The sequence below is a fragment of the Fringilla coelebs genome (assembly GCF_963513975.1).
Source record: "Fringilla coelebs genome assembly, contig: SCAFFOLD_33, whole genome shotgun sequence".
NCBI classification, from domain to species: Eukaryota; Metazoa; Chordata; class Aves; order Passeriformes; family Fringillidae; genus Fringilla; species Fringilla coelebs.
Genome location: NW_028167443.1, coordinates 3,102,632 through 3,129,220, shown reverse-complemented (window position 1 = coordinate 3,129,220; position 26,589 = coordinate 3,102,632). Strand labels below are relative to the sequence as shown.

Below are 26,589 nucleotides of genomic sequence, written 5' to 3'. Positions count from 1 at the left end.
GCCCCAGACACAGAGGGATGTTCATTTATTGTCAGCCAACAAAGCCAAGGGAAGGCACAGCTCCATCAAATGCAAAAGTCATTCTTCTCCCTGGCTCTGCCCTGCCCCTGATCCCCACAGCCTGTCCTGTTTCCTTCATCCCTGCATTGCCAGGGATTTTCTGGGACAAGGGAGCTCTGCTCAGGGAATGGAGGGAGGTGCCAGTGCCACGACTGGAGTGGGAACCACAACTCATCAGGTTTGTGTCCTTTGGGGATCAGGAACTGGGGAGACTCAGAGGCACCAAAAGTTTCTTTTCATGGCCAACAGATCACAGTTGAATAGGACACAATTCAATAACAAGCACAGTCTTCCCTGAGCGATGTGCAGTGTCCCAGCAGCATCTGATGAGTCCACCATCCACAAGTGATTTACATTAATTTTAGACAAATGTGGTTCTGTGATAGATATAAACACAATTAGTCCTTGTATCAGGATGCTCATCCTGGAGTGGGGGCGAAACAGCTCCAACAATTCCTGATTTGCAAAGCTTTCAGTGGTGGATGGAGAAGGGGGTCAGGCTGCTCTTGGTGTTGAGGAAATTCTGAAACCAGCCTGACTCATTTCATCTCCTCATGCCCTGGCTGGTCTCCCCTCTTTCCCCTCCCACCCAATGGCTTTTGTCTTCCACCACGTACCTGGTGAAGAGCCTGGCTCTGTGTTCTCCATCACCTCCTCGCTGGCACTGCCAGGCTGGGATGAGCAGCCCCTCAGCCTTCCCTGCTCCAGGCTGGACAAGCCCAGCTCCCTCAGCCTCTGCTCACAGCCCAAGGGCTCCAGCCCCACCTTGGTGGCCCTTCCCAGACTCTGCTGCAGCTGCCAGACACCTTTCCTACCCTGGGAAACCCAAACGAGGCCACAGTGACCTGGATAATCCCCGTCCTTGATGTCCTGGTCACACAGCCCTGGCCCCTTGTCCCCGTGTAAGTCTCTAGAGTGGATCCTGTGGAATATCCTTTGGTGGAGGCTGTGGCTCCAGGTGGGCTGGGGCATCCCGGGGAACAGGGACCCCTCTGGGCTTGAACAACACTGGACTTGTTGGGAGAAACTGTGAGGAGGAGCTGGGGCAGAGTGACCAACCCAGTGGCCTCACACAGCCCTTCTGGGATGTCACACAGCCCCTCTGTGATGTCACAGCCTGCTCTGTGATGTCACAGCCCATTTTCTAATGTCAGACAGCTGGTCTCTGATGTCACAGTTAACTCTGTAATGTGACAGCAATATGTGATCTCACAGCCTGCTCTGTGATGTCAGGCCTCTGCCCTATGATGTCACAGCTGGCTCAGTGATGTCACAGAGACAGTCTGTGATGTCATAGCTCTCAATGACCTCATATAACCCACTCTGGGATGTCACAGCCCTCACTGTGACTTCATATTTCCAGATGATAAGTTTTCTACACCAGGTGAGCTCACACCTGGAGCTTGTTCTCCAAAACACCAGGCCTATGGGAACCACACAATGCCCATTGTGTGAGAAGGGGAACTGGAAGTTCACCAGCCTCAGTGTCCTACCAGCTCAGCCAGGCCCACTGGAACATTGGGGTCCACAACCACAAGGGACCACCAGAGCGACCCTGAGGACAGAAGAACACATGGGTAAAGGAGAGGGGAAATATGTTAATGATTTTGGGGAAATGATTATCATCTGTATGTTTAGTCCAGGACAATCAATGAATATGTGTGCAAAATACAGAACATAAACAGAAACTTTCCTGTACTCACCATGCACGGCTCTGGGAGGAGCTATCCCAGGTGTTTCCAGCTGAATAAAGAATGCTGCTGTTTAATGCTACATTGGGGTTTAGGAGTTTTACGTTTTACCGATTTTTTGGTAACACTCCCATTCCCAAGGAAAGCTTTGTCTCCTGCTGTTCACAAACAGAGATGAGCTGGTGGCAGATGTGGGGCTCAGAGGCTGCCTGGGGCACAGTGACCATGAAATAATCAAGTTTTCCATGTTCTGTGAAAGAAGGAGGGGCAGCAATAAAACTTCTACACTGGAATTAGGAAGGGCAGACTTTGGCCTGTTTAGGATACAGATTTTGGAAGTACCAAATCAGGTACTCATTTTTTAAGGGAAACAGCCCTTATAAACAAAGGGGTCCAGGAAGGATGGACACATTTCAAGAAAGTAATCTTATAGGGGGAAGGAGCAGACGGTCCCAGAGTGGCAAAAGATAAGCTTGTGAGGAAAAAGACTGTCCTGGCTGCCCATGGAGCTTTTGTTGGAACTCAGGGAAAAAAAGAGGGTGCATCACCTTTGAACAGAATGTCAGGAAACTTAAGAAGTGTTTAACAATGTTCTTAGGTCATGCAGAAAGAAAATTTAAGAGGTGAAAGCTAAATTATAGCTTAACCTGGCCACTTCTGTGAAAAATAATAAAAAATTATTCTATAAAAATAATAGCAAAACATGGAATAAGGAGAGCCTTTACTCTTTATTGGACGCAGTGGAGAATATAGTAACTAAAGATAAGGAAAAGGCGGAGTTACTTAATACCTTGTTTGTCACAATTTTCAATACTAGGACAGGTTGTCCTCAGGACGAGTGTTCTCCTGAGCTGGTAAATGGGCACAGGGAGCAGAACAGCCCCTGTAATCCAGGAGGAAGCAGCTGGTGACCTGCTGAGCCACTCAGATGCTCACAGGTGGAATTGGATGGGATCCATCCTAGGGGGATGAGGGAGGCGGTGGATGAGCTCCCCAAGCTGTTCTCCGTCATTTACCATCAGTCCTGGCTCACCAGGGAGATCCCAGAGGACTGGAGATGCCAGTGTGAGCCCATCACCAAGAAAGGCTGGAAGGAGGATCTGGGGAACCAAGGCCTGTCCGCCTGATCTGGGTGCCCAGCAAGGAAATGGAACAGATCACCCTGAGTGCCATCACAGGGCACCCACAGGATGGCCGAGGGATCAGAGCCAGCCAGAGTGGATTTCAATATCTGCATTGATCCTTTGGATGAGGGGATTGAGTCCACCATCAGCAAATATGCAGATAACACCAAGCTGGGCATGAGTGTGGATCTGCTGGAGGGTAAGAGGGCTCTGCACAGGGCCCTGGACAGGCTGGATCCAGGGACCAAATCCAATAAGGTGCGGTTTAACAAGTCCAAGCGCCGGGTCCTGCACTTTGGCCAAAACAACCCCTGCAGCACTACAAGCTGGGGACAGAGTGGCTGGAGAGCAGCCAGGCAGAAAGGGACCTGCAGGGACTGGTGGACAGAAGGCTGGACATGAGGCAGCAGTGTGCTCAGGTGGCCAAGAAGGCCAATGGCTTCTGGTCTGGCTCAGGAATGGTGTGGCCAGCAGGAGCAGGGCAGTGATTCTTGCCCTGTGCTGGGCATTATTTGGGCAGCACCTTGAGTGTCCAGTTCTGGGCCCCCCAATTTAGGAAGGACATGGAGGGGGTGGAGCGTGTCCAGAGAAGGGCAGCAAGGCTTGAGGAGGGGACAAGAGCACAAGTCCTGAGTGGAGTGGCTGAGGGACCTGCAGTTGTTTATCCTGGAGAAGAGGGGGCCCAGGGGAGACAGGGCAGTGTCAGGGCACAGGTTGGACTTGATGATTTCCGTGGCCTGTGCCACCTTTGCTAATTCTGTGATTCTCTGATAGCACCCTTGGAGTAGTTGCAGGATGAGCCCTGGGCCTCCTCTTCAGAAGCTCCAGCAGCCCAGGTCTCTCAGCTTCTCCTGCCAGGAGCAAAGCCCATCCTGTCAGTCCTGCAGAGCCTCTGCAGCTCCTCCTCATTGCCCAGAACAGGGAGCCCCTGAGGCAGACACAGCAGCCTAGATGTGCAACCCTGGCCTGTGGTGCCTGTGGTAAGGGAGCAGCACAAGGCACTGCAGGAGCCTGCAGACAATTCCTGCAGCACTTGTAGGATGATCCTGCTGCCCAAGGGACGTTCCCATGGTGACAAGTCAGGAATGGCAATGGGGAGTGGGACTGGAGGGGAAAGGGCAAACAGGGATGGGCTGTTTGCAGGGGAGGGGACAGGGGTAGGTAGGCAATAGGAAGAAATTTGTAGCCGGAAGAGTAAAGAAAGCAAAGGTGAAGCCAAGGAAATGCTCAGGCCAGTTTGGGGGTGGCTGCCAGGCAGCCCTGGCTCTGAGCAACAGCGTCTGCAGTGGGAAAGGAAACTCCCAGCTGAATGGAACAAAATTTCTGGCTGACTGCAGAGTCCAGGACAAAGCTGAGTGGTTTCCCTGGCATTACCCAGCCCTTGCTGGCCCCAGGGGCTGATGGCATTTGTGCTCCCTCAGGTTCATGTCCCCACACAAACAGCATAGGGGTGTTCCCCCCTGCTCTGTGCAATGCAAACAGGGGCTCCTGAGCCAGTGCTGCCGTGTCTGTGCCTGCAAGTTTGGGGCACCTGTGTGAGCTGGGGGAGAGGCCAGGGCTGCAGAGGGGGCATGTTGTTGGCAGCTCCATGAGGATGCTCTGGGACGCTGCTCTGGGCTGTCCAGCGCACTGGGAATGGATCAGCCCCTGCTCTGCTGCTCTTCCCCATCTCCCCAGGGCCCTTGCAGGGCGCCAGCCATGCTGTTTGCCCCCAGCCTGCCCACGGCCACCCTGGGGCTGCTCACGTGGGTTTTCTGTCTTGAGCATTGGCCTGGGCATGTTCTTGAGAGAGCCTGGGCAAGGAGCCTGGAGCCCCCAGGGCCTGGCCTGAGGCGTCAGCGCTGCCCCAGCAGTGCCCATGGCCTGTCCCTGCTGCAGCCCCGGCACTGCCACCCCAGCACTGAGCCCGGCCCTGAGAGCACTCAGGCCCTACAGCAACACCAGGGCCACCAGGGCAGCGGGGCAGGGCCACGGGAGCAGTGCTGGCAACACCAAGTGCTGCTGCTGCTGGGCACAGCTGCTGTGCCAGCACTGATCTGCCCCCAGGTCTGCACACAGACATTGCTGCTGCAGCTCCAGAGAAGGCAACAAAAGGGCATTTCTGCAGAAAACTCTGCTGGGAGATCCTTTAGTTCCTTTAAAGCCAGCACGAGTGCAGCCCCTCCTTGCCACAGTCTGTGGCCACAGGGAAGGTAGGGGGGGGAATGAGAAAGGGCAGAAACAATGGCTTTTTTTTGTGGACAATATGAAAAAAGTAAAACAAAGAAAAAGGACCTCCAAAATGAAACCAACAAGAAGTATCAAAGATGAGTTTTATTACAAATGATTTGCAGAAATTGGCCAGCAGTTTAATGCTTCTGAAAGCATCCAGTCATCAGTCTCCACACTGCAGCCTTGAGCTCCTGGTTCCTCAGGCTGTAGATGAGGGGGTTCAGGGCTGGAGGCACCACCGAGTACAGAACTGACAGGGCCAGATCCAGGGATGGGGAGGACATGGAGGGAGGCTTCAGGTAGGCAAATGTGGCAGTGCTGATGAACAGGGAGAGCACGGCCAGGTGAGGGAGGCAGGTGGAAAAGGCTTTGGTCCGTTTCTGCTCCGAGGGAATCCTCAGCACAGCCCTGAAGATCTGCACATAGGAGAAAACAATGAACACAAAACAACACAATGATGAACAGACACTAACACCAAGAAGCCCAAATTCCCTGAGGTAGGAGTTGGAGCAGGAAAGCTTGAGGATCTGGGGGATTTCACAGAAGAACTGGCCCACGGCATTGCCACGGCACATAGGAAGGGAAAATGTATTGGCTGTGTGCATGAGAGTATGGAGAAAGGCACTAGCCCAGGCAGCTGCTGCCATGTGGGCACAAGCTCTGCTGTCTAGGAGGGTCCCATAGTGCAGGGGTTTGCAGATGGACACATAGCGGTCATAACACATGGTGGTTAGAAGATAAAACTCTGCACCAGTGAAGAACACTAAGAAAAAGAGCTGTGCAGCACATCCTTTGTAGGAGATGTTCCTGGTGTCCCAGAGGGAATTGTGCATGGCTTTGGGGACAGTGGTGCAGATGGAGCCCAGGTCAGTGAGGGCCAGGTTGAGCAGGAAGAAGTACATGGGAGTGTGCCGGTGGTGACTGCAGGCTACAGTGCTGATGATGAGGCCGTTGCCCAGGAGGGCAGCCAGGGAGACACCCAGCAAGAGGCAGAAGTGCAGGAGCTGCAGCTGCCGCGTGTCTGCCAATGTCAGCAGGAGGAAGTGGCTGATGAAGTGGCTGCTGTTGGACATTTGCTAGGGCTGCACACAGGGACCTGTTAATGGATGAAACGACATTGAAGAGTCAGAGGATATACCTGAAATCAAAATCAATGCCATTTCCCATACACCTTCCCCCGGAACACACAGAGACATGCTTCTGTGTTCAAGAGTTCTGGGGTTTTCTTTATAAGCTCCCCCATGTCTCTCCTGGTATTCTTAGGTATTACAAACCCTCAGCATTCCTGCTGCCCGCAGGAGGAATAGACCAAGTTCTGTGAGGCAAAGTGATGAATGAAGACTGAGGCAAAATGGTCTGTCATTCTGACCTGTTCAGAGTTTCTCTGGGCTTTAACCTTTCCAAGGTGGAGGGTGATCACCTTCCCATGCGCCCCCTAAAAGGTCACCAGGCACTGCTGAGAGCAGATGGATCCACCCCAGCCCAGCTCCACATTTATAGTAAAGGACCCACTTTGCTCATTTCACCAACCAGCAGCATTTTCAGTGTCACAACACCTCTGCCTTTCCCCATCAATCTTATCACTCAGAGATGCTCTAAGACAGGTTTACATCCTGGATTGAAGCTCCCAGCTTGGACTGAAAACTCAGGGTGACTTGCAAGTGTCCTTATGATGGCATTGGATGAAGGGAGATGCAGCTCCTTCCCTGGCCGCACTGACAGCATTGCCCAGAGCTGGGCACTGGGGACAGCATCACCCTGAGCCAGCTGTGCCCCCTGCCAGAGCCTCCAGGGCCAGGCAGCTGCTCCCAGCCCTGTGCTCTGCAGAGGGAACTGGGCCAGGGGCTGCAGAGCTGCCCCACGGCTCTGCTGCAGCTGCCTGCACAGGAGGAGCTGCATGCCTTGGAGCCCTGGCCCTGAGGGCAGAGGCTTGGCTGGGGGCACAGGAGGGAGGGGGCTTGTTCAGAGGGAGGGGCTGCAGTGGAGGGGATCCTGTAGAGATCTCTAAACTCTCCCTGCCACAGCATTTCTGGGTTTTGTTTTCTCTCATTGTCTTATCCTCTCTCTGCTTTCTGGAGATTTTCCTCCTGCAGGTGTTTCCCTATGTCTGATCTCTCCTTGCCAGCACTAACAGACCCCAGATCTCCATGCACTCTCCTTGGCCTGACAGAAGCCTGCCTGTTTGCAGGGCACAGGCTGGGGCAGGTTCTCTTTGCAGCTTGCAGAAAGGACAGCTCAGACTGAGCCTAATAATTAAGAGCAAAAGTGATGCTGGTGCTGTCCACAGGCAGGGTGGCTGAAAGCACGTTAAGGATCTCCTGTGAACCTATTGATCACTAAAATAACAGTTGGATGTCTCAGGCACTTGTCAGTATTCATAATTAATTCATATTAAACCTTTAATATTTATCTAATTTCCCTGTTATTCTCCAGTAGTAGGAAAATGAATACCAAGTTTTGGGGAAGTTCCTGATCTTCAAGTCAAAATCCTTGTCTTGGAAATATTCTAGGACTGATCAGAAGCACTCAGCACATCAGAGCTTCATGAGCATTTCACCTCCCCTGCACCACAAATACTCAGAGTTGTACTCACAGGGTCTCTAGGCATTGGGATGTTCCAGCTTTAGGAGATCACTGCAGGAGCTGCAGCTGCATTGTCCTGCAGCCAGAGGTTCCTGTGCCAAGGGCTGGCAGTGATTCCGCCCCAGGCACTTCTTAGCACCTTCCCAGCCCTCACTGATTGGAGCTCTCTGTGCCTCTGTGCTGTGCCTGGGGTGGCTGCAGGCAGTGCCTAACCCTGCTGGGCTGGGAGAAAAGCTTCTCATCAAGAGAAATGTGCTTTTGAAGCTTTTCTTGGTTACCAGGAGCTGCCTCTGTGCCAGGAGCCCAGCCCAGCTCAGCAGCACAGACATAACACAAGGACTTTAATGAGCCTCTGGGGCTTTGTGCTGAGGCCCTGAACATCAGTCCCTGAGAGGGAGATGAAGAAACCTCTCCAGAACTCCAAGTCAGAATCACACTCCAAAGTTTCTTTCACTTTTAATAGGTCCCACTGCGGGACTCAACAGAGAAAGTGTCCCCAGGCCCCAGGCAAAGCAGAAAACTGGAGGCAGTGAAGACAGGTGGGAACAAAGAGAAGCCAAGTCTTGGTGCCCTGGGGCACAGCAGGGTCTGTGCCACCAAGCTGTGAGGAGACACCTTGTCCTCCTGGCACAGCCCCAGCCAGGCTGGGCACTGTCACCCCCTTGTCCTGCCCTCTGCATCCCCCCTAGCCCACATCCTAGTGGCCTCAAGGATCTGCTGGAAGGATTCCCTGGGGAGTCTTGATCAGGAATGGCCCTGGGGGCTCCTCAATGCTCCCAGGGACTGCAGGTTTTTCAAAGGACTTTGGGTTTGGCTTTGCCTTGGAGTTTCTGAGAGGTCTGTGCAATCATGGCCTCCAATTATCTGCTGTAATTAGTCCCTGGAGAGGCTTTGCCAGGAACAACACTCAGTGGGGATCATTAATGCTTCAAGGTACTTCAGTTCTTTTAAGGTACTTGGTGTTTCCCTTTGGATACAGACTCTGTGAGAGGTTTGTGCAATCATGGCCCCAATTATCTGCTTTAATTAGTCCCTGCAGAGTTCTGTACTGACACTCAGTGGAGCTCATTAATACTTTGAGATACTCCAGGTTTTTAAGGTACTTGGATTTTCCTTTCCACACTGAATCTCTGAGAAGTTTTTGTGCCATCCTGGCCACCAGTTCTCTCCTCCAAGGAGTCCATGAGGAGCCTGTGTTGGGGATCGACCTCAGTGGGACCCATTCATGCTTTGAGACATTTGGGGTTTTCTTCTGACTTTGACTCCTGGAAAGGTTTGTTTCATCTCCTCTCACATCCAGGGTTAATGGGCTCAGCTCCAAATGTACCCTGGGGCCCATTGGGATCAGGCAATTCCTGACAAGCCATGGTTCTGCCTTGATTTCCCTCTGCTTTCATGCAGTTCATTAGGAAGTTTTCTGTAGTGGTTTTGGTTTGTCAGTTTGAGATTTCCTGGACAATGTATCAATTTGTGTGGTGGGTCCAGTTTGGGCAGCCTTTCCAGTGTTGGCAAAGTAATTACCAGTGCACTCACTAGAATATCCTTACTCATTCCTGCTGTGAGATAGGATTAGGAGAAAAGCAAAGTAGAATCAAAACTTTAAGAGGGTATAAAGAAAAGTTTATTAACAGTAACTAATAGAGAGTAATAGGAATCAGAACAAAACTTTCAGAACACTTCTCCCTTCAACCTTTTCCTTCTTACTGACAACGTAAAGAGACAAAACCTAAAACCTAAACAGTCAGTTTACCATCACTAGAATAATCTTTCTTCAGTTCACTTAGGGAGAGGAGTCTTTCGTGTTTTGGAGACTTCTCCATAAGAAAACAGTTCTCTCAGGGCTGTCAATTGCCATGAATAGCAGCCACCTGGAAAAATGTGCAATCATCAAGTCCCTCCCATATTTTCACAGCTTTTCCTACAGCTGTGTTTATAGGCCATGTCAACTTATGAGGTAATAATTTAAAGATGACCTGTTTAAGAGAAAAGGTTCTCTACATCTATTTTTGAACTCATCTTCATCTCTGGGAACAGAGATCTTCTTCTCTTCATGAGGGCACTGGCTCTCATCACACTGCCCTCTTTGAATGTTCAAACTTCTCATGGGATCAGAGCCGCCTAAATATTTGCTTAATTTAGCATGGAAGCCTTTGCTGAACAAGTCATCTCCCCATACTTGTCAATGTCTTATAGGGAAATTACATCCTTCTCTACAACTTTACAAGAGGATTTCAGCCCCAAGATAAGACATCTCCTCATCCCTCCCATCTGGGACTGAACTTCCTCTTCACTGACCTTGGTGTCTTCATGGTCTCCTCTATGTGCTTGCACTTTGTCCTTTTCTCTTTATCGAGGGAGGATGGAAGTACTGAAAGAGTTCATATCTCATCCACGGCCTGCAGATGGTTCCGTGACCCCGGCCAGGCTTGGTCCTTGTGGCCAGAGCTGTTTTACGATGGAGGTTTCTGCAGTGGCTGCGCTGGGGCTGTTTCAGGATGGGCCATGCTAGGGGAGGGCCAGGATCTCAGCAGCCAGGCCAGAACACAGCAGCAGCATGGCCGGGGGCTGATGGCTTCTCCTCTCCCTGCTAGGCAGCCGATGGGGCCTGGTGGGGTCCCTGGGAAGGGGCCCGGCCCCATGGCAGAAGCCACCCAGCCTACCCCAGCTGAGACAGGCGTCGGGTCAGCCTTGTTACCTCTTTGCCAGCCAGAAGGGAAAGAGACCCTTGTGGTAATAACATATCATCTGAAAAGAGAAAGACATATGTCTCCTAGAATTTTTCTGGGAAGCTATGAGAAGCGATGAGAAAACTCAGAGAAACTAATTAAAACAATTCTTATCATCATTTACTGCACCTCTTTTTGTGCACATGTGGAATGTGTTATGGAGATAGTTTACCAAAGGGTGATTTCCTAATTGGACACTGGTGATGGTGTTTTGATTGATTGACCAATTAGGTCAAAGCTGTGTCGTGAGTGTCTGTAAGGGTTACGAGTTTCTTAGTAGTGTAATATAGTACAATATAGTATAATATAATAATTTATAGCTTAATAAAGCATTTGATCAGCCTTCTGCAATCATGGAGTCAATGTACATTATTACCCAGTGGGGCCCGCTGCCACAAGAGACCATCCCAGTCTTTTTCGTTTTTAACATGTGTCTTCACAGAGGCGTGAACAGTTTCCTTAGTGGTTTAACAGATTGTCAATTCACAAAGCTAATAATCATTGGGTTTTTGTCACACACTGAGGAAACTGCTAGCAGCTTCTCTTAGAACATCACTTCCATAATGCAAAACCACCACAACAGCACAGAGCACAGAGCTCCTTTGTCTGTATGTAGTGGTCATGTGCCCAAGTCCTCAGAACTCCTCCTTGGGAGATCTCTGGGCCCTCTCGAAGGTGTTTTCAATTGAAAGCATTCAGCTCAGAGTCTAAGAAAATCAATACAGGACAGGGCCAGGCAGACACGTTTCTCCTGGCTACTTTTGTCGGGAAGGAATCTATGGATATATGGAATTTGGGAGGCCAAATTCTAACTTTGGCCATTGGCCTTGGACATGAAAGCTGGTTCTTTTCAATAGGAATGAAGGAACAGAGCTCCACTGTTTCAGAGGCAGAGGAGAGGTGACCACCAGAGGCCAAGGCCAGCCAGACCTGGAAGGTTTTTTTTCTGAAAGATACCCTTTCTTATAGGAAATTTTTTAGGGAGAGTACCAAGTTTGGCAATGGGCATCTGAAAAGTCGGATGGTTCTTTTCCATGGCAAGGAAAGCTCGCAGCCCCAGTGCTCCAGGAGCTGATGAGAGGCAGCCCTTGACATCCCAACATCAGCCAGACCTGTCACATGGCCCCTGGGAGGAACAAGCCAGCCAGACCTGCTCCATGTTCCCTCAGTTCCATGGGGCCCCACAGTGTCCCAGTGGTCCCTTGCTTCCATCAGGCCCTGAGGTGCCATAATGCCCCCTTGGTGACACCAGGCCCTGAAGGGTCACAATGGTCTCCATTGTTCCATCAGGCCCCACAGAGCCATAATGGTCTCTGGGTTCCATGAAGCCCCGCTGTGTCACCATGGCCCCTTGGTTCCATGGGCTCCAGTAGTGCCACAATGATCCCCTTGGTTCCATGGGCTCCAGTAGTGCCACAATGATCCCCTTGGTGCCATGGGCTCCAGTGGTGCCACAATGATCCCTTGTGTTCCATGAGGTCCCCACAGTGTCCCAGTGATCTCCATGGGAAGGAAAGAACCCAGCCCCAGTGTTGTAGGGGCAGCCACAAGAGGCCAAGGCCAGCCAGACTTGATGGTACTGGCAGATTTTGCCTGGGAGCAACCCTTGGATATACAGAATTTTAGAGGTGGAATCTCAATTTCAGACATGGACACCTGGAGGAGGACAGTTCTTTTCCATAAGAAGAAAAGCAAGGAACACTGGTGTTTCAGGGGCAGATGAAAGGTGGCCATCAGAGGCTGAGGCCAGCCAGACCTCTCTGTCTTGGTAGCTTTTGTCTGAAAGCAACCCTTGGATATAGGGAATCTGGAAGGTGGAATCCCAGTTTCAGCTATTTCTCTATAGATAAGAAGGACAGTTCTTTTCCATAGGAACGAAAGCACAGAGCCCAAGTGTTTCAAATGCAGACGAGGAGAGAGGTGGCTCCTGGGAGGCAAAGCCAGCCAGACCTGTTTGTTCTGGAAACTTCTGTCATGGAGAAATCCTTGGATATATGTTACCTGGGAGAAGGAATCTCAGTTTTGGCCACAGACACCTTGAGAAGAAAGAAGGTTCTTTTCCATTAGAAGGAAAAGCACCGACTCCAAGTGTTTGGAAAGCAATTGAGAGGCAACCCCCAAGAGGCCAAGGGCAGCCAAACCTGTCTATCCTGGCAGCTTCCACTTGGGAGCAATCCTTGGATGTACAGAGTTTTGGAGGTAGAATCCCAGTTTTGGCCATGGACACCTGCTCAAGATAGCTGGTTTTTCCTACAGGAAAGAATAGTGTGAAGTCCAAGTGTTTTGGAAGAAGATGAGAGGTGGCCACCCTTACACCAAGCCAGCCAGACCTTTCTCTCCAGGCACCTTTCGTCTAGAGGCTGTCACTGGACATAGGACATTTTGGAGGTGAAATGTCAGTTTTGGCTGTGGGTGCCTGGACAGGAAGAAGAGTTCTTTTCATTAGGAAGGAAAGCCCAGAGCCCCAGTGTTTCAGAGGCAGATCAGTGCCAGCCCTCAGGAAGTTAAGGCCAGCCAGACTTGTCAGTCCTGGCAGCCCATGTCTGGAAACTATTCTTGGATATAAGGAATTCTGGAAGTGGATTCCCAACTTTGGCCATGAGTGCCTGGATGTGAGAGGTGGTTTTTTTCCCTAGGAAAGAAAAGCACGTAGTCCCAGTGTTTCGAAGGCAGATGAGAGATGGCCCCTGGGTGGCCAAGACAGTCTGATCGGTCTCTCCTGGCAGATTTCATCTGGGAACAATCTTTGCATGTAAGGAATTTGGAGGAGGAATCCTGAATTTGGCCATGGACACCTGAAGGAGAAAGACAGTGCTTTCCACAGGAAGGAGGTCACAAGTCCTCAGTGCTCAGGGGCAGATGAGCAGCAGCCCCCAACATGCCAAGGTCAGCTGGACCCGTCAGGCAGCCCCCAGGTGGCCCAGCCATCCTGGCCTTGATGCCTTGAGAGGCGATCTAGAACAGAGTCTGGACAGTGTTACAGGAATAAAGTAGGGATTTATTAAAAAGGCCTCCAAAAGATACACCTGGGGCAGTACAAGAGCCTGGCCAGGGCTATACCCAAGATGGATGAGGGGTCATGAGCTTTCACACTTCTATAGGTTTTGGTCCATTTACATATTGAGGTTAATTGTCCACTTACAGCTTGAGTTTATGAAGTCCCATCCTCCCAGATTGCTCTCCTCAATTCACTGTTGTTGCACTTTTGGGGCCTGAAGCTGCAACGGGGTCCTTGGTTCTCCAGCTGGGAAAGGATTGTTTTGTTTAACTAAACTGTGAAGAAAGCTTGCTAACACTCTGTATGAAGTTCAGAGTTACATACTAATGCAGTACAGAATCTGGAAAATATGAAAGCTAAATCTGAAGGCATCAGCCTGTTCCATGTTCCCTTGGTTCCATGGGGACGCACAGTGTCACAATGGCTCCTCTGTAACACTATGGGCTCCAGTGTGTCACCCTTGGTTCCATGGCAGTTTCACAACGGTCTCCTTTGATTCCACAAGGTCCCCACAGTGCCACAAGTGACCCGTGGTTCCGTGAGGTTCCCCAGTGTCACCATGGTGACCTTGGACCCGCATTGTCACTACTGAACCATAGTTCCATGAGGTTCCATAGTGTCACCATGGTTGCTGTGCAGAACTGGGTGGGGCACAGAGATTTGGGGGAGCTGGGGAGCTGAAAGTGAGAGTTTGGGGATCATCCAGGGGGGTCCACAGGCCAAGGAAAGGGGGCACACGGAGAGTTGGCAGAGCTTGGAAGGAGGTTCAGGAGCTCAGAGTCAAGGAAAGGGGGTGCAGGGACTGGGAGAGCTGGGATGGGGTGTCCAGGGAATCCTGTGCCCAGGAAAGGGGGGTGCCAGGTCTCCTCAGTGTGAGGAAAGGAGGGGCTGGGGGCTGGGAAAGGCAGGAATGGGGGCCCAGGGTCCCAGGCCAGGGAAAAGGGTGGGGCTGGGGGCTGGGAGAGGCAGGGGGCCGGGAAAAGGTTGAGCTGGTACTGGATAAGGGGGTGCAGGGGGGTCTCAGTGCTAAGCAAAGGGGTAAAAGGGCATCTGGGTTCTCAGGAATGAGGTTGCGGTGGGGTCTCAGGGTCACAGAAATGGGGGGCAGGGACATGGAGAGGTAGAAGGGAGTTCCAGGGGGGGGCTTGAGCCCAGGAAAGGGGAGTCCAGGATTACCCAAAAAGGGGGGACCAGGGTGGGGCCATCCAGAGTGTTCGGGAAGGGGGAGTTCAGGGGGTCTCTGGTTATGCATAAGGGTGGGGCTGGGAAAGGCAGGAAAGGGGGTCCAAGGTGTTCCAGGGAGTCCCAGGGTCAGGCACATGGGAAGTCTGGAGGCTGGGAGCCATGGGATGGCCGGGGGTCCTAATGTCCAGAAATGGGGGGTCCAGGGGAGGTCCCTATGCAGGATAAGGGGAGTAGGGGGGCCCCGGTGCCGGCAGTGACAGTTCAGGGTCCCAGTGCCGGGGCCCCACTCCCCCCTGGTCCCCCAGGAGCGCCCCCAGTCCCATCACTGGAGCCATGGCGCTGCTCCTCCTCACTCCCAGTATGATCCCAGTATAATCCCAGTAGAACTCTGTCACCCAGGAGCTGCTCCCAGTATGATCACAGTACAACCCAGTCACTCCCACTCCTGGCATCCCCCCCAGCCCTCTCTGTTTTCCGACCTGTCCCGGCTCCATCCCCGCCCCTCCCAGGGGCTGCGAGCGCTCCAGCAGTGGGGGAGGAGGAAGAGGAGGAAGAGGAGGGAGGGAGGAAGAGGCAGAGCAGCAGCAGGAAGCAGCGGGAGGAGAGGACGGGGAGCCACGTGGCTCTGGCGCTGCCTGAGCCCCCAGCACCCCGGGAGCATCGCCCTCCATCCCGCAGGTGCCCGGGGAGGGGGAGCTCGCCCCAAATATCCCGGGGGTGCCTGGGCTTGGGATTTTCTGGGGGGGATGTTTGGATCTGGCAGGGCTCCAAAGCCGAGCCACAGATGGCCCTCAGGGGGACATTGGGGGGTCCCCGGGAAGTGTTTTTGGGGGTCCCGGTGTGGGTGGCAGCAGAGCCCCGGCCGGGGGCAGGGGAATGCGGGTCCCCCCACGGTGGGGGTTGGGCTTCCCGGCCGGGCCTTCCGAGCTCTGCTGGGGCCCCGTGGGGACCGGGCGGGAGCGGTGGCACCGGCAGGGGGAAACCGGGTTTGGTGAGCCCCGGGAGAGCCGCGGCTTCCCTGAGCAGGAGCCCAGAGAGATGAGAGCCCAGAAGGGCAATGCGGGGACCCCAAGAGGGGTGGACCTCTGGGATTTCCGGGACCCCGGCAATGGGGGGTGCTGGGGCTGGATGGGCGGGATGGCCGGGAAAGGGGCTCGGGGAAGCCGGTGCCAGGAGTGGCTGCCCCCAGTATGAGCCCAGTCACTCCCAGTATGAGCCTGGTCACTTCCACTCACTGTCTGCAGGATCCCTGTCGCTCCCAATCTCTCCCAGCAGGGTCCGAGTCACTCCCACTTGCCCCCAGCATGTTCCCAGTTCCCCCAGCACATTTCCTGTCGCTCCCAGTTTGGTCCCACTCACCAGCCGTATGGTCTCAGACACTCCCAGGATATCCTAGTTCCCCTGATCATTCTGGCAGTCATTGCCAGGCACTCCCAGTTACCTCAGGGTGGTTGACTTGCCCCCAGTTTTCTCCCAGTTGCTCCCAGTTCCTCTAATTATGACCCCAGTTGGTTCCCAGCCTGGGCCTGGTAGTTCCCAGTAACTCACAGTCAGGATCCAATCACACCCGCTCTGATCCCAGTATGACTGTAGCCACTCCCAGTCTGATCCCAGTCACTCCCGGTCTGATCCCAGTAGCTCCCAGTGTGATCCCAGTTGCTCCCTATCAATGCCAGCATGATCCCAGTAGCCTCCAATATGTTCCCAGTCACTCCCTGTCTCTCACAGTCACTTCCCAATCACTTTCTCCCAGTTGCATTCAGCACAGTTCCAGTGTCTCACAGCCGCTCCCAGTCAATCCCAGTATGATTCCAGGCACTCTTAAGTGAGATCCCAGTGTAACCCAGCATGGACCCAGCTGATTCCACTGTGATTCAAGTGTGATCCCTGTGTCCCCCAGCATAGTTCCAGTTGTTCCCAGTTACTCCCATTATGATCCCAGTTGCCATTCGAATAGTCCCAGTCCTTCCCAGCAGGGTCCCAGTCATGCCCAGTTGCCTCCAGGGTAGATTCAGTTGCCCCAGGCGTGGTCCCAGTTGACACCAGCATGATCCCAGCTGTTCCCAGTGTGGTTCCAGTTCCCCCAGTATGGTTCGAGACACTCCCAGTATACATCTGAGTAAACAATTTTCTCCCACCACCACGGGCCCAGTAGCTCCCAGTAACTCCTAGTCAGGATCCAGTCACACCCACTATAATCCCAATGTGATTGTAGCCACTCCCAGTATGATCCCAGTCACTTGCAGTCTAATCCCAGTTGCTCCCACACTCCCAGACACTCCCAGTCTGATGCCAGTGCTCCCAGCATGGTGCCAGTTGTTCCCAGTGGGTTCCAGTCCCCCCAGTATGGTGACAGACCCTCCCAGTGTATCCCAGTTTCCCCCAGCATGTCTGTAGTCACCTCCAGGCACTGCCAGTGGCCCCAGTAAGGTGTTAGTTATCCCACTATGATCCCCCAGTCATGCCCAGAATATCCCAGTTTCCTCCAGGCTGCATCCAGTCCTGCCCAGTTCCTCCAGTTTTCTTGCAGCATGATCACAGTTTCTCTCAGTTGCTCCCAGTAGCCCAAAGTGTGATTCCAGTCGCTCCCTTTCAACCCTAGTATGATCCCAGTAAGCTCCAGTTTGATCCCAGTCACATGCCAGTCTCTCCCAGTGAGGTCCCAGTATAATCCCAGTTGCTTCCTATCCCTCGCAGTATGGTCCCAGCTGCCTCCAGCATGGTTCCAGTTGCTTTCTGCATCAACCCAGTTAGTTCCAGTATGATGCCATTTGCTCCCAGCGTGTTCCCAGCTGCTCCCAGTTAGGCCCAGTATGGGGGATGATGTGCAGGGTGTGTTCCCAGTCGCTCTCAGATCCTCCCAGTATTAGTCCAGTCCCTCCCAGTATGATCCAAAGATGAGCCCAGTTGAACCAGTTGTGCTCCACATGGTTCCAGTTGCTCTCTTTCACCCTCACTTTTGTTCCAGTCCCTCCCAGTATCTCCCAGTGTAGCCCAGTTCCCTCCAGCATGTTCCCAGTCCCTCCCAGTTCCTTCCAGTCTGATCCCATTTGCTCCCAAGCACTCCCAGTCAGCCTCAGTGTAGTGGCACTCACTGCCAAGATCATCCCAGTTGGCTCCAGCATAATCCCAGTTGATCCCAGTATAAGCCCAGTTCTTTCCAGTCAACCCAAGCATGCAGCCAGTCACTCCCAGTTCCTCTCCATTGAGTTTTTTTGGGGGGGATGTTTGGAGAAAGAAGAAGTCCAAGGCTGAGCAGAAAAGGCCCCTTGGGGGGACATTGGGGGATGCCAGTGGTGGGACCCTCAAGAGCCTGGAAGGGGAGGGGGGATTCCTTAGAGTCCCTGCAGCCCAGAGCAGAGAATGAGGGGAGAAGGGAGCCCGGGAGCCCAAAAAGCCCCGGCATCCCGAAATGGGGAGAGCGAAGAGGGGGGAGCTTTTGGGATTGCTGGGACTGCCAGCAGCCTGGGGAGGGCAGGCACCGAGGAGAAAGAGGACCCCCAATCCAAGCATGACCCCCAGCAGCTGGGACACAGGGGAACCCCGAACACCAAAGGGGAGGGACCAGGGACAGGGAGCTCCTGGGAGGCTTTTTCAGGGCTGAAACTTGGTGTTTGGGAGGTTTTTCTGGAGCCCATATGGCCGGTGACTTGTAGAGATGGACTCGGGCAGAGGAACCTTCAAACTCAACGTCCCCATTCCTTGTTTTCTCCAAACCAGGATTTCCCATTACCAAATCCTGGGAGACTGTGAGGAAGAGGAAGATGCCCTAGGACACTCAGGCAGGTGAGGAGGAAGTCAGTGCCCCTTTCCCCCTCTGTGCTGCTCCATCTCCCATCCCAGCATGGCCCCTGGCTGCAGGACAGCCCTGAGGGGATCTCCTTCCCCTTGACTGTGGCACAGAGGCCAATCCCATCCTCTCCTTGTCCTTCCTCCCCCAGAGCAGGAGCTGAGCATGGAGAGCAGGGAGGACAAATCCTTGTGGCAGAACCTGGTGGAAGAGGCCGTTTTGAGATGCTCCATGGTGCAGGAACCCAAAGGGGAGGAAAAGCCCCGGAGATCCCACTCGAGGAAGGGCTGCAAACGCAGATCACAGGGATCTGAGGGGGAAAGACCCAGCATGGGCCAGGAAGGTGGCTGGAGATTGAGCCAGAGCTCGGAGCTGGTGCTCCATGAGCAGCTCCATGATGGGGAGAAGCCCCACACGTGCATGGAGTGTGGGAAGAGCTTCAGGTGGAGCTCCGAGCTGATCAGGCACCAGAGGACCCACACTGGGGAGTGGCTCTACAAGTGTGATCAGTGCAGGAAGAGGTTTCAGAGCAGCTCCAATCTCCTGCAGCACCAGCGCATGCACACAGAGGGAGAGGCCCTTCCGCTGCCCCGACTGCGGGCAGGGCTTCAGGCACAACTCTAGTCTTGTCATGCACCGACGCATCCACACTGGGGAGAGGCCCCATGAGTGTGAGGAGTCTAGGAAGAGCTTCAGCCGGAGCTCCACCCTGATCTGCCACCAGAGGATCCACACCGGGGAGAAGCCCTACAAGTGTGGGGAGTGTGGGAAGAGCTTCAGGCAGCATTCCCACCTGACCCACCACCAAAAGATCCACACTGGGGAGAGGCCCTATGAGTGTTCCGAGTGTGGGAAGGGGTTTCAGATCAGCTCCCATCTCTTCAAGCACTATTGGACTCACACAGAGGAGAGGCCCTTCCACTGCCCCGACTGTGGGAAGGGATTCAGGGACAACTACACCCTCGTCCCCCACCAGCGCATCCACACCGGGGAGAGGCCCTATGAGTGTCCCCAGTGTGGGAAGAGCTTCTCCATCAGCTGTCACTTGACCCGACACCAACGGAAGCACTGGTGATGGAAGCCCTGTGAGTGCCCTGACTGCAGGAAGAGCTTCATGTGCTGCTCCCGCTCCATCCCCCACTGGAGGATCCACATTGGGCAGAGCCCTGGTGACCCACATTCCCTGTGATCCATGTTGGAAACACACCTGGCTGCTTCTCCTTTTGGTTTGGCCCTAATTTTTTGTGCCTCATCTTCGTCCTTTAAAAAGAGCCAAAACAGGGTTGTGAAGGAAATTGATTAAATATATCTGAAGTCCCACCATTTCACAGGTGTTCAAGGGGGAATTTAGGATTTGGGGACACCTTCTGTGTGGAGTGTCCCTGTTGCTAAGAGGCAGGAATTTGATCTCACCCCTCTTGTTTTGCTAAGAACTCCTCCCCTGACTCAAACCCCAACTCCACCCCTGGGATACCCTATAAAAACCCCACATCCCTGCCTTTGCCCTGTCTCTTGCGGGTAAGAAATGGATTCTGGAGCTCTCTGAAACCAAAACCTGTCTCATTTGTTCCTGGCACCGGCAGCTGCAGCCTCCCTGGACACCATGAACTCTGGAGAATGGGGGCAGCCAGTGAGGACAGGTCCTGGATTGCAAGATAAGTGAGTGTTCTGTTTGCCATCTGTCAGAGGTGGGGCAGTTATCTTCTGTTCATTGGGCAGTTTATCTCTTTCACAACCAATCCTCCCTACAGGAGATATCTTCTGTCAATGGGCCATTAATTATTAATTATCTGCTGTCAATGGGCCATTGAGTGTCACTGCCTGGCTAATAAAATTACATCATCCCATTGGGAGGTGCTCTGCCCATGGGGAGGAGCCAAGCATTCCTACCTGGATAGAATCTGAGGTTCGGAACAGCACAAGCAGCCTTTTCCCACTGGATTCCCAGAGGAGCAGCTGTCTTCTCCACTGCCATACCAGAGGAGCAGCCCTTTCCCACTGGATTCCCAGAGGAAGACCAGGCCCATCTACAGCACCCCTGGACCTTCAGAGGAAAATTCCACCCTTCTCCAGGATCCCTGCTCCAACAGAACCACACCAGGCACTGCAGGAGGGCTGCAGCCACCATTGAGTGGGACTGCTGCCAACACCCACAGGGTGTCAGGTCCTGTTCTGACTCTGTCAGTGGTTTTGTTTGTACTATTGCATTTGTATTTTAATTTTCCTAATAAAGAACTGTTATTCCTGCTCCCATATCTTTGCCTGAGAGGCCCTTTAATTTCAAAATTATAATAATTTGCAGGGAGGGAGTTTACATTTTCCATTTCAGGGGAGGCTCATACCTTCCTTAGCAGACACCTGGCTTTTCAAACCAAGACAATAACAAAGTTACTTTAGCACCACCAGATATACGATCCATTTTAACATCTGCAAAAAGCCAATATTATAGTATGTATCTATAACACATACTTATATCAGCTATTCCACTCCTATGCCTAAGCATAATTAACAACAGAAATAAAAATTATATCTTTATAATAAAGTTACTTTAACACCACACATATAAATCCATATTAACAGATCTGTGAAAAGCCAATATTATATTACATATCTCTAGCACATACATGTATCAGCTATTTCACTAGGCTTAATTAACAACAGAAATAAAAGCTATATATAAAGTTACTTTCAAAAACACATATAAATCCATTTGAATATTTGCGAAAAGCCAATATTATTATACGTATCTACAACAATAGTCACCTTAAAAACATGGGGGTAAAAAGACTTATGGGGAGGGGAATTCCCAGTAAGGGGAGCAAAATTCCCAGTACTGGGACTGGGCCATGGGACCGACACCTTGCATCACTCAGTGAGAGGTTTATTGTTATGGATACATATTATAATACTGGCTTTTCACAGATATTGAAATGGATTTTATATCTGTGGTGTTAAAGTAACTTTGTTGTAAAGATATAGTTTTTATTTCTGTCATTAATTAAGCTTAGTGAAATAGTTGCTTGTGTTAAAATGCCTGCTTGGATGGGATAACATCCAATGCACACAGGATGAGGACACCTGTACAGATCTGCCAACTGTCAGCACTCACATTCTGAAGGCAGAGTGGACCAAGGCCCAAACACTCGAGGTGATAAAGAGAAGGAGCCAAAACCACAGCCAAGGAACACACCTGCTCTGAAAAGGCAGACCCAAGGAGGGGCCGTGTAAAATCATTCCTGGAATATGTAAGGTAGGTTATGGATATGCATGAGGGTCTATGACTATGCAACAGGCTGATGTAAGGGAAAAGGTATTTCAGGGAGGTCTCCGAAAGGAACAGGGTGCTCCTGCCTGAGTGCCAAGATGCACCTGGCCATAATAACCTTTGCTCCCTGGTCCTGGTCTCCCACTGTCCTTTATTAAACTTTTTACATTTTCACAGGAGGGTGAACGTGTTTTTCACAAATGGGATCTCAAGGAAACAAGGGTCAGTTGTTAACCCAAGGCTCTGCTTTGACCAAGTGGGGCCTCATGGGACACAGGTGCCACTGGGGCATTGCCAGGTCTGGTAGGATTAAGGCTCCATTATTGCACAGCACGGCCTCAGGGGGCCCGGGAGAGCGGCGTGACAATGACATCTCAGGGAGCCAAGTGCCAACTACAAACACAATGGGGCCTCATGGAAGCCAGGTGCCACTTGGATATTGCCAGGGCAGGTGGGACTCAGTGACCATGGTGACACAGCACAGCCTGATGGAACTCAGCAGAGCAATGGGACAACCTGGAATCTCATGGAGCCAAGGCTGAACTTTGGCAAAGTGGGGCCCACAGGACACACATGCCACCAGGACATTGCCCGCTCTTGTGGAACCCAGTGTCCACTGTGACACAGCAGAACCTGATGGAAACATGGGGACCACTGTGACAGTGGAATCTCATGGAAGCAAGTGTCAGTTGTGAATACAGCGTGGCCTCACAGAACCCAGGGGAAACGGGGACCGTGCTGTGGCTCGTGGGAGCAAGGGGCCATTGTGACACAGTGGGGCCTCCTGGAACCCAGGAGAACATTGTGGGCCCGTGGATTCTCACAGAAGCACGGCCCCATTGTGACAAAGGGCAGTGTCACAATGGTCTCCTGGGTTCCATGAATCCTCGCTGTGTTTTGAATTGACACTTGGTTCCCCAAGATTCCATGGCATCCCTCTGCCCTCCTGTGATTTGAGGCTGTGCTGTGTCACCATGGACACTTGCTCCTGCCAAGGCTGGAGATGTCCCAGTGGCACTGGGCTTCCTTGAGGCCGTGCTTTGTCACAGTGAAGCCTTGCTTCCATGAGATTCCATTGTCCCACAGTGGTCTCCTGGGTGCCATGAGGCCTGCCTTTGTCCCAGTGGAACCTTGCTTGCACGAGCCTTGGCAATGTCCCAGTGGCACAGGAGTTCCATGAGACCCTGACATGTCACAATGGGCCCTTGGTTCCAGCAGGTTCCATTGTGTCACAGAGCTCTCCTGGGTGCCATGAGGCCTTGGTCTGCTACAGTGGTGTCTTGTTCCTACTAGGCCTGACAATGTCCCAGTGGCACCTGTGTCCCACGAGGCCCCACTTGATTAAAGTAGAGCCTTGCTTCCCTGAGATTGCACTATGTCACAATGTTCTGCCTGGTTTCATGAGAACCTGATGTGTTGACAATTGATCCTTGGATCCATGAGATTCCATTGCATCACAGGGTGTCCTTGGTTCCATGAGGCCCAGCTTTGTCACAACTGGACCTTGGTTCCATGAGATTCCATTGCATCCCAGCGGTGTCCTTGGTTCCATGAGGTCCTGCTGGGTCACAGTGGAGCCTTTGTGCCATTCATTCCATAATGCCTCAATGGTCTCCAGCATTTCATGAGGCCACACAGCCAAAGAGTGGCCCCTTGGTTCCATGAGTTTCCATTCCATCAGGATGATCTCTTGCATTCCATGAGGCCCTGCTGTGTTACTAAGGAGCCTTTTTTCCCTGTGTTCCCACTGTGACACAATGGTCTCCAGCGCTCCATGAGGCTGAGCCGTGGAACTCTAGACACTTGTTCCATGAGATTCCAAGGGGTCACCATGGTCTCCTGGGTCCTGTAACAATTCAGACTTGGTTCCATCAGATTCCACGGGGTCACCATTGTCTCCTGGGTCCTGTAACAATTCAGACTTGGTTCCATCAGATTCCATGGGGTCACCATGATCTTCTGGGTCCCATGAAGCCTCCCTCTGTGTCTCAGTGTTTTCCTTGGTTTCCTGAGAAGCTGATGTGTTGAGAGTTGACCCTTGGTTCCCTGAGATTCCATTGCATCCCAGCGATGTCCTTGGTTTCATAAAGCCCAGGTTTGTCACAAGGGAGCCTTGGTTTCAGGATATTCCATTGTGACACAATGGTCTCACCACTCTCTGAGGCTGCACCGTGAAACAGTGGGCATCTGGTTCCATGAGATTCCATGGGGTAACAATGTTCTCCAGTGTTCCATCAGGCCCGGCTCTGTCACCATGGACACCTGGTTCCGTGGGCAGTGGCCATGTCCCAATGGTACCTGTGTTCCATGGCACCCCGCTGTCTGACAAGGGACAGTTTGTTCCAGGACATTCCATGGAGTCACAGCGGTTACTTGGGTTCCATGCAGGTGCCTGGGGGGCAGGAGCTCAGCTCAAATATCCTGGGGGTCCCTGGGCTGGTGTTTTTTGGGGGAATCTTTGGATCTTGCAGGGCTCCAAAGCTGAGCTGCGTATGCGCATTGGGACAGAGTGGAGCATCATGAAAGCCAGGAGATCCTCATGGAGCCAGAAGACCCTGATGGAAGCCAGGAGACCCCCATGGAGCCAGGAGACCCTGATGGAAGCCAGGAGACCCTCATGGAAGCCAGGAGACCCCCATAGAAACCAGGAGACCCTCATGGAAGCCAGGAGACCTTTGTGGAAGCCAGGAGAGCATTGTGAGCCTGTGGAACAATGTGGCACCAAGGTTTCACTGGGACTCGACAGAAGCTCCTGGAGACAAGGAAGCGCTGCGAGCCTCCGGAATCAGTGTCTGCAGGAGGATTTTCTGCTCCCTCCCGGGATGCTGGGGGACAATAAAGCCTGAGGCAGCCTCCCAAGTGTCCAGCTGTGTCACCAGGGGGCCACATCTGGGGGGACGCCCTGTCAGCCCCGGCCCTGCTGTTCCTTCTGGCCGGGCATGGAGCTGCTGGGAGCCTGGGCTGGGGGGACTCCTCAGGGTGTGTAAGGAAAGGTTCACCACGAGCAGCACTGGAGAGAGATGTGCAGGCAAAGCCAGTGAGACAGCAGAGTAAGCCAGAGAGCAGAGCAAGCGACACAACAAACGCACCAAGAGCAAGAGAGCAAGTTTTAACAGAACTTGCAAACAGACAAATCAGCTAAAACCAGGTTAGACTGAAGAACAAGGAGCACCAGGCATGGGCTGATGACACAGGTAAAGAGTTCACATGTGAGGAGGACTACAGAAGCCTTCATCCAAAGACCACCAGAAGACTGACGAGCACCACGTGAGAGTCTGTCCGAAATATCCTTCAACTGCCTCATGACTGTCATTGAGAGACCACTGAAGATCCCCCCTGTCCACAGGCCTCTGGCTTCGTAAGCCAGGAGGGCTTGATGACCTGAGAGGGTTGCTAAGCTACTATTGCCACAGGTGTGTGTATTTTGCTGCATGCTACACTGTGCTCCAGGAGAAGAAAAAAGGACATTCTGACCTTTTTGCAGCAATAGCTCTGAGATTTTTCCTCTCCCAATTCTTGGCCTGGCTGGACTTTTCCTGAGTTTTAGGAGTGGTCCCTTGAAGAAGACCCCTCTTGTCCATTTGCACCCACCATGACAGACAAACTGAGATGTAAGAAGCCACCTCACCAGATAAAAAGCCAAGACATGAAATCCCCATGTGAAAAGGCTCCTCCCACACTTTCCAAGGGCTGGGACTGAAGCCCCCGGCCCGGGGGAGGTGCACGGGGGGGAGGCAAGCTGACCAAAGCAAGACCTTGCAGGTGCGAGCACCCAAACATGAAAACAATGGCTCTCACCCACTTAGATATGGACTGTGTGTGCCCTTCTTTCAAATACAATAGATTCAGTTTCAAAATCATTCCCTTCCCCCATCGAAAAAGTGTATAATTGGAATCCTGATAAGCTGCATCTCTGAGATCTCCCTGGACGTGAACTGGTAAACCTCATGAGCTGGACACCGAAGGACCTTCGCCATTCCCACGTTTGGTAGCTATATACGCTTTCCTTTTCCTCCCTTTTTTTTTCCTTATCTTTCCCTTCTCACAACCCTTATCCAACGCATTTTTGCTGTGGGTATTTCAATAAAGTGCATTTGTTTTGATTATTGCTGCAAACCCCCTTGTACCTTGGCGGTTCTTTTTGCACTCTGAGATCGCAAACCATCACAAAACCTGTCCACAAGGACGGATCGTGACATCAATTGGTGTCACGGACAGGATTCTGGTAGACTAAGGGATTTGCAGGTGGTGTGCAGTCTGTAACAGGAGAGAGGATGTCTCACTCTGCAAGGGGTGTGATTGGAATTTCCCGCAAACTGCACACGCCTAGGTAAAGGGCAATTCCCATACTCGAATTGAGGGTTCTGTCTCCAGAATTTCACAAAAGATCTCTCGGTGCAAAAGGGGGGAAACTGTTTCTGTTGTATTTGTGTGTACCTGGACTGTCTGGGAAGGAAGGGGCAACTTGACGTAACCAAACAGGGCCACCCAGGCAGAACTGTCCCTTCACCTACTCAGGGGAGTGAGGGGTAACTCAGGGAGTGCTGAGTGATTATTCTCCCTGCTGTAGGACTGATCCCCTCACAAAGAAACCCTTCTGTTGTTGTTGTGTTTGTGTGTATCTGCACTGTCTGGGAAGGAAGGGGCAACCTGATGTAACCAAACAGGGCCTCCCAGGCAGAACTGTCCCTTCACCTACCCAGGGAAGTGAGGAAAGCACAGCAAGGGCTGTGTGGCTGTTTCCCTGTCGTAGTTCTGGTTTCCCTCACAAAGAAATCGTTCTGTGTGTGTGTGTGAGTGTACACTGTCTAGGAAGGAAGAGACACTTCTGAAGCAACCAAATAGGGCCTCCTAGACAGATTTTGTCTCTTCAACTACCCAGGGAAGTGAAGGGGAACACAGGAAAGGCTGTGTGATTGTATAACTTGAGTTTGCAATTAATTCCCTGTCATAGTC

At 52.3% G+C, this 26,589-nt stretch overlaps 1 protein-coding gene across 1 annotated transcript; it reads right to left on the bottom strand.

Moving 5' to 3' along the window:
* Window positions 1-5,172: 5,172 nt before the first annotated feature.
* On the bottom strand, window positions 5,173-6,159 carry LOC311165913 (olfactory receptor 14A16-like; the record flags this gene model as incomplete). Its single annotated transcript, XM_084227402.1, has 1 exon — window positions 5,173-6,159. The coding sequence occupies one exon, from the start codon at window positions 6,157-6,159 to the stop codon at window positions 5,224-5,226; it is 936 nt and encodes a 311-aa protein (XP_084083528.1). The 3' UTR covers window positions 5,173-5,223.
* Between the last annotated feature and the right edge of the window lie 20,430 nt (window positions 6,160-26,589).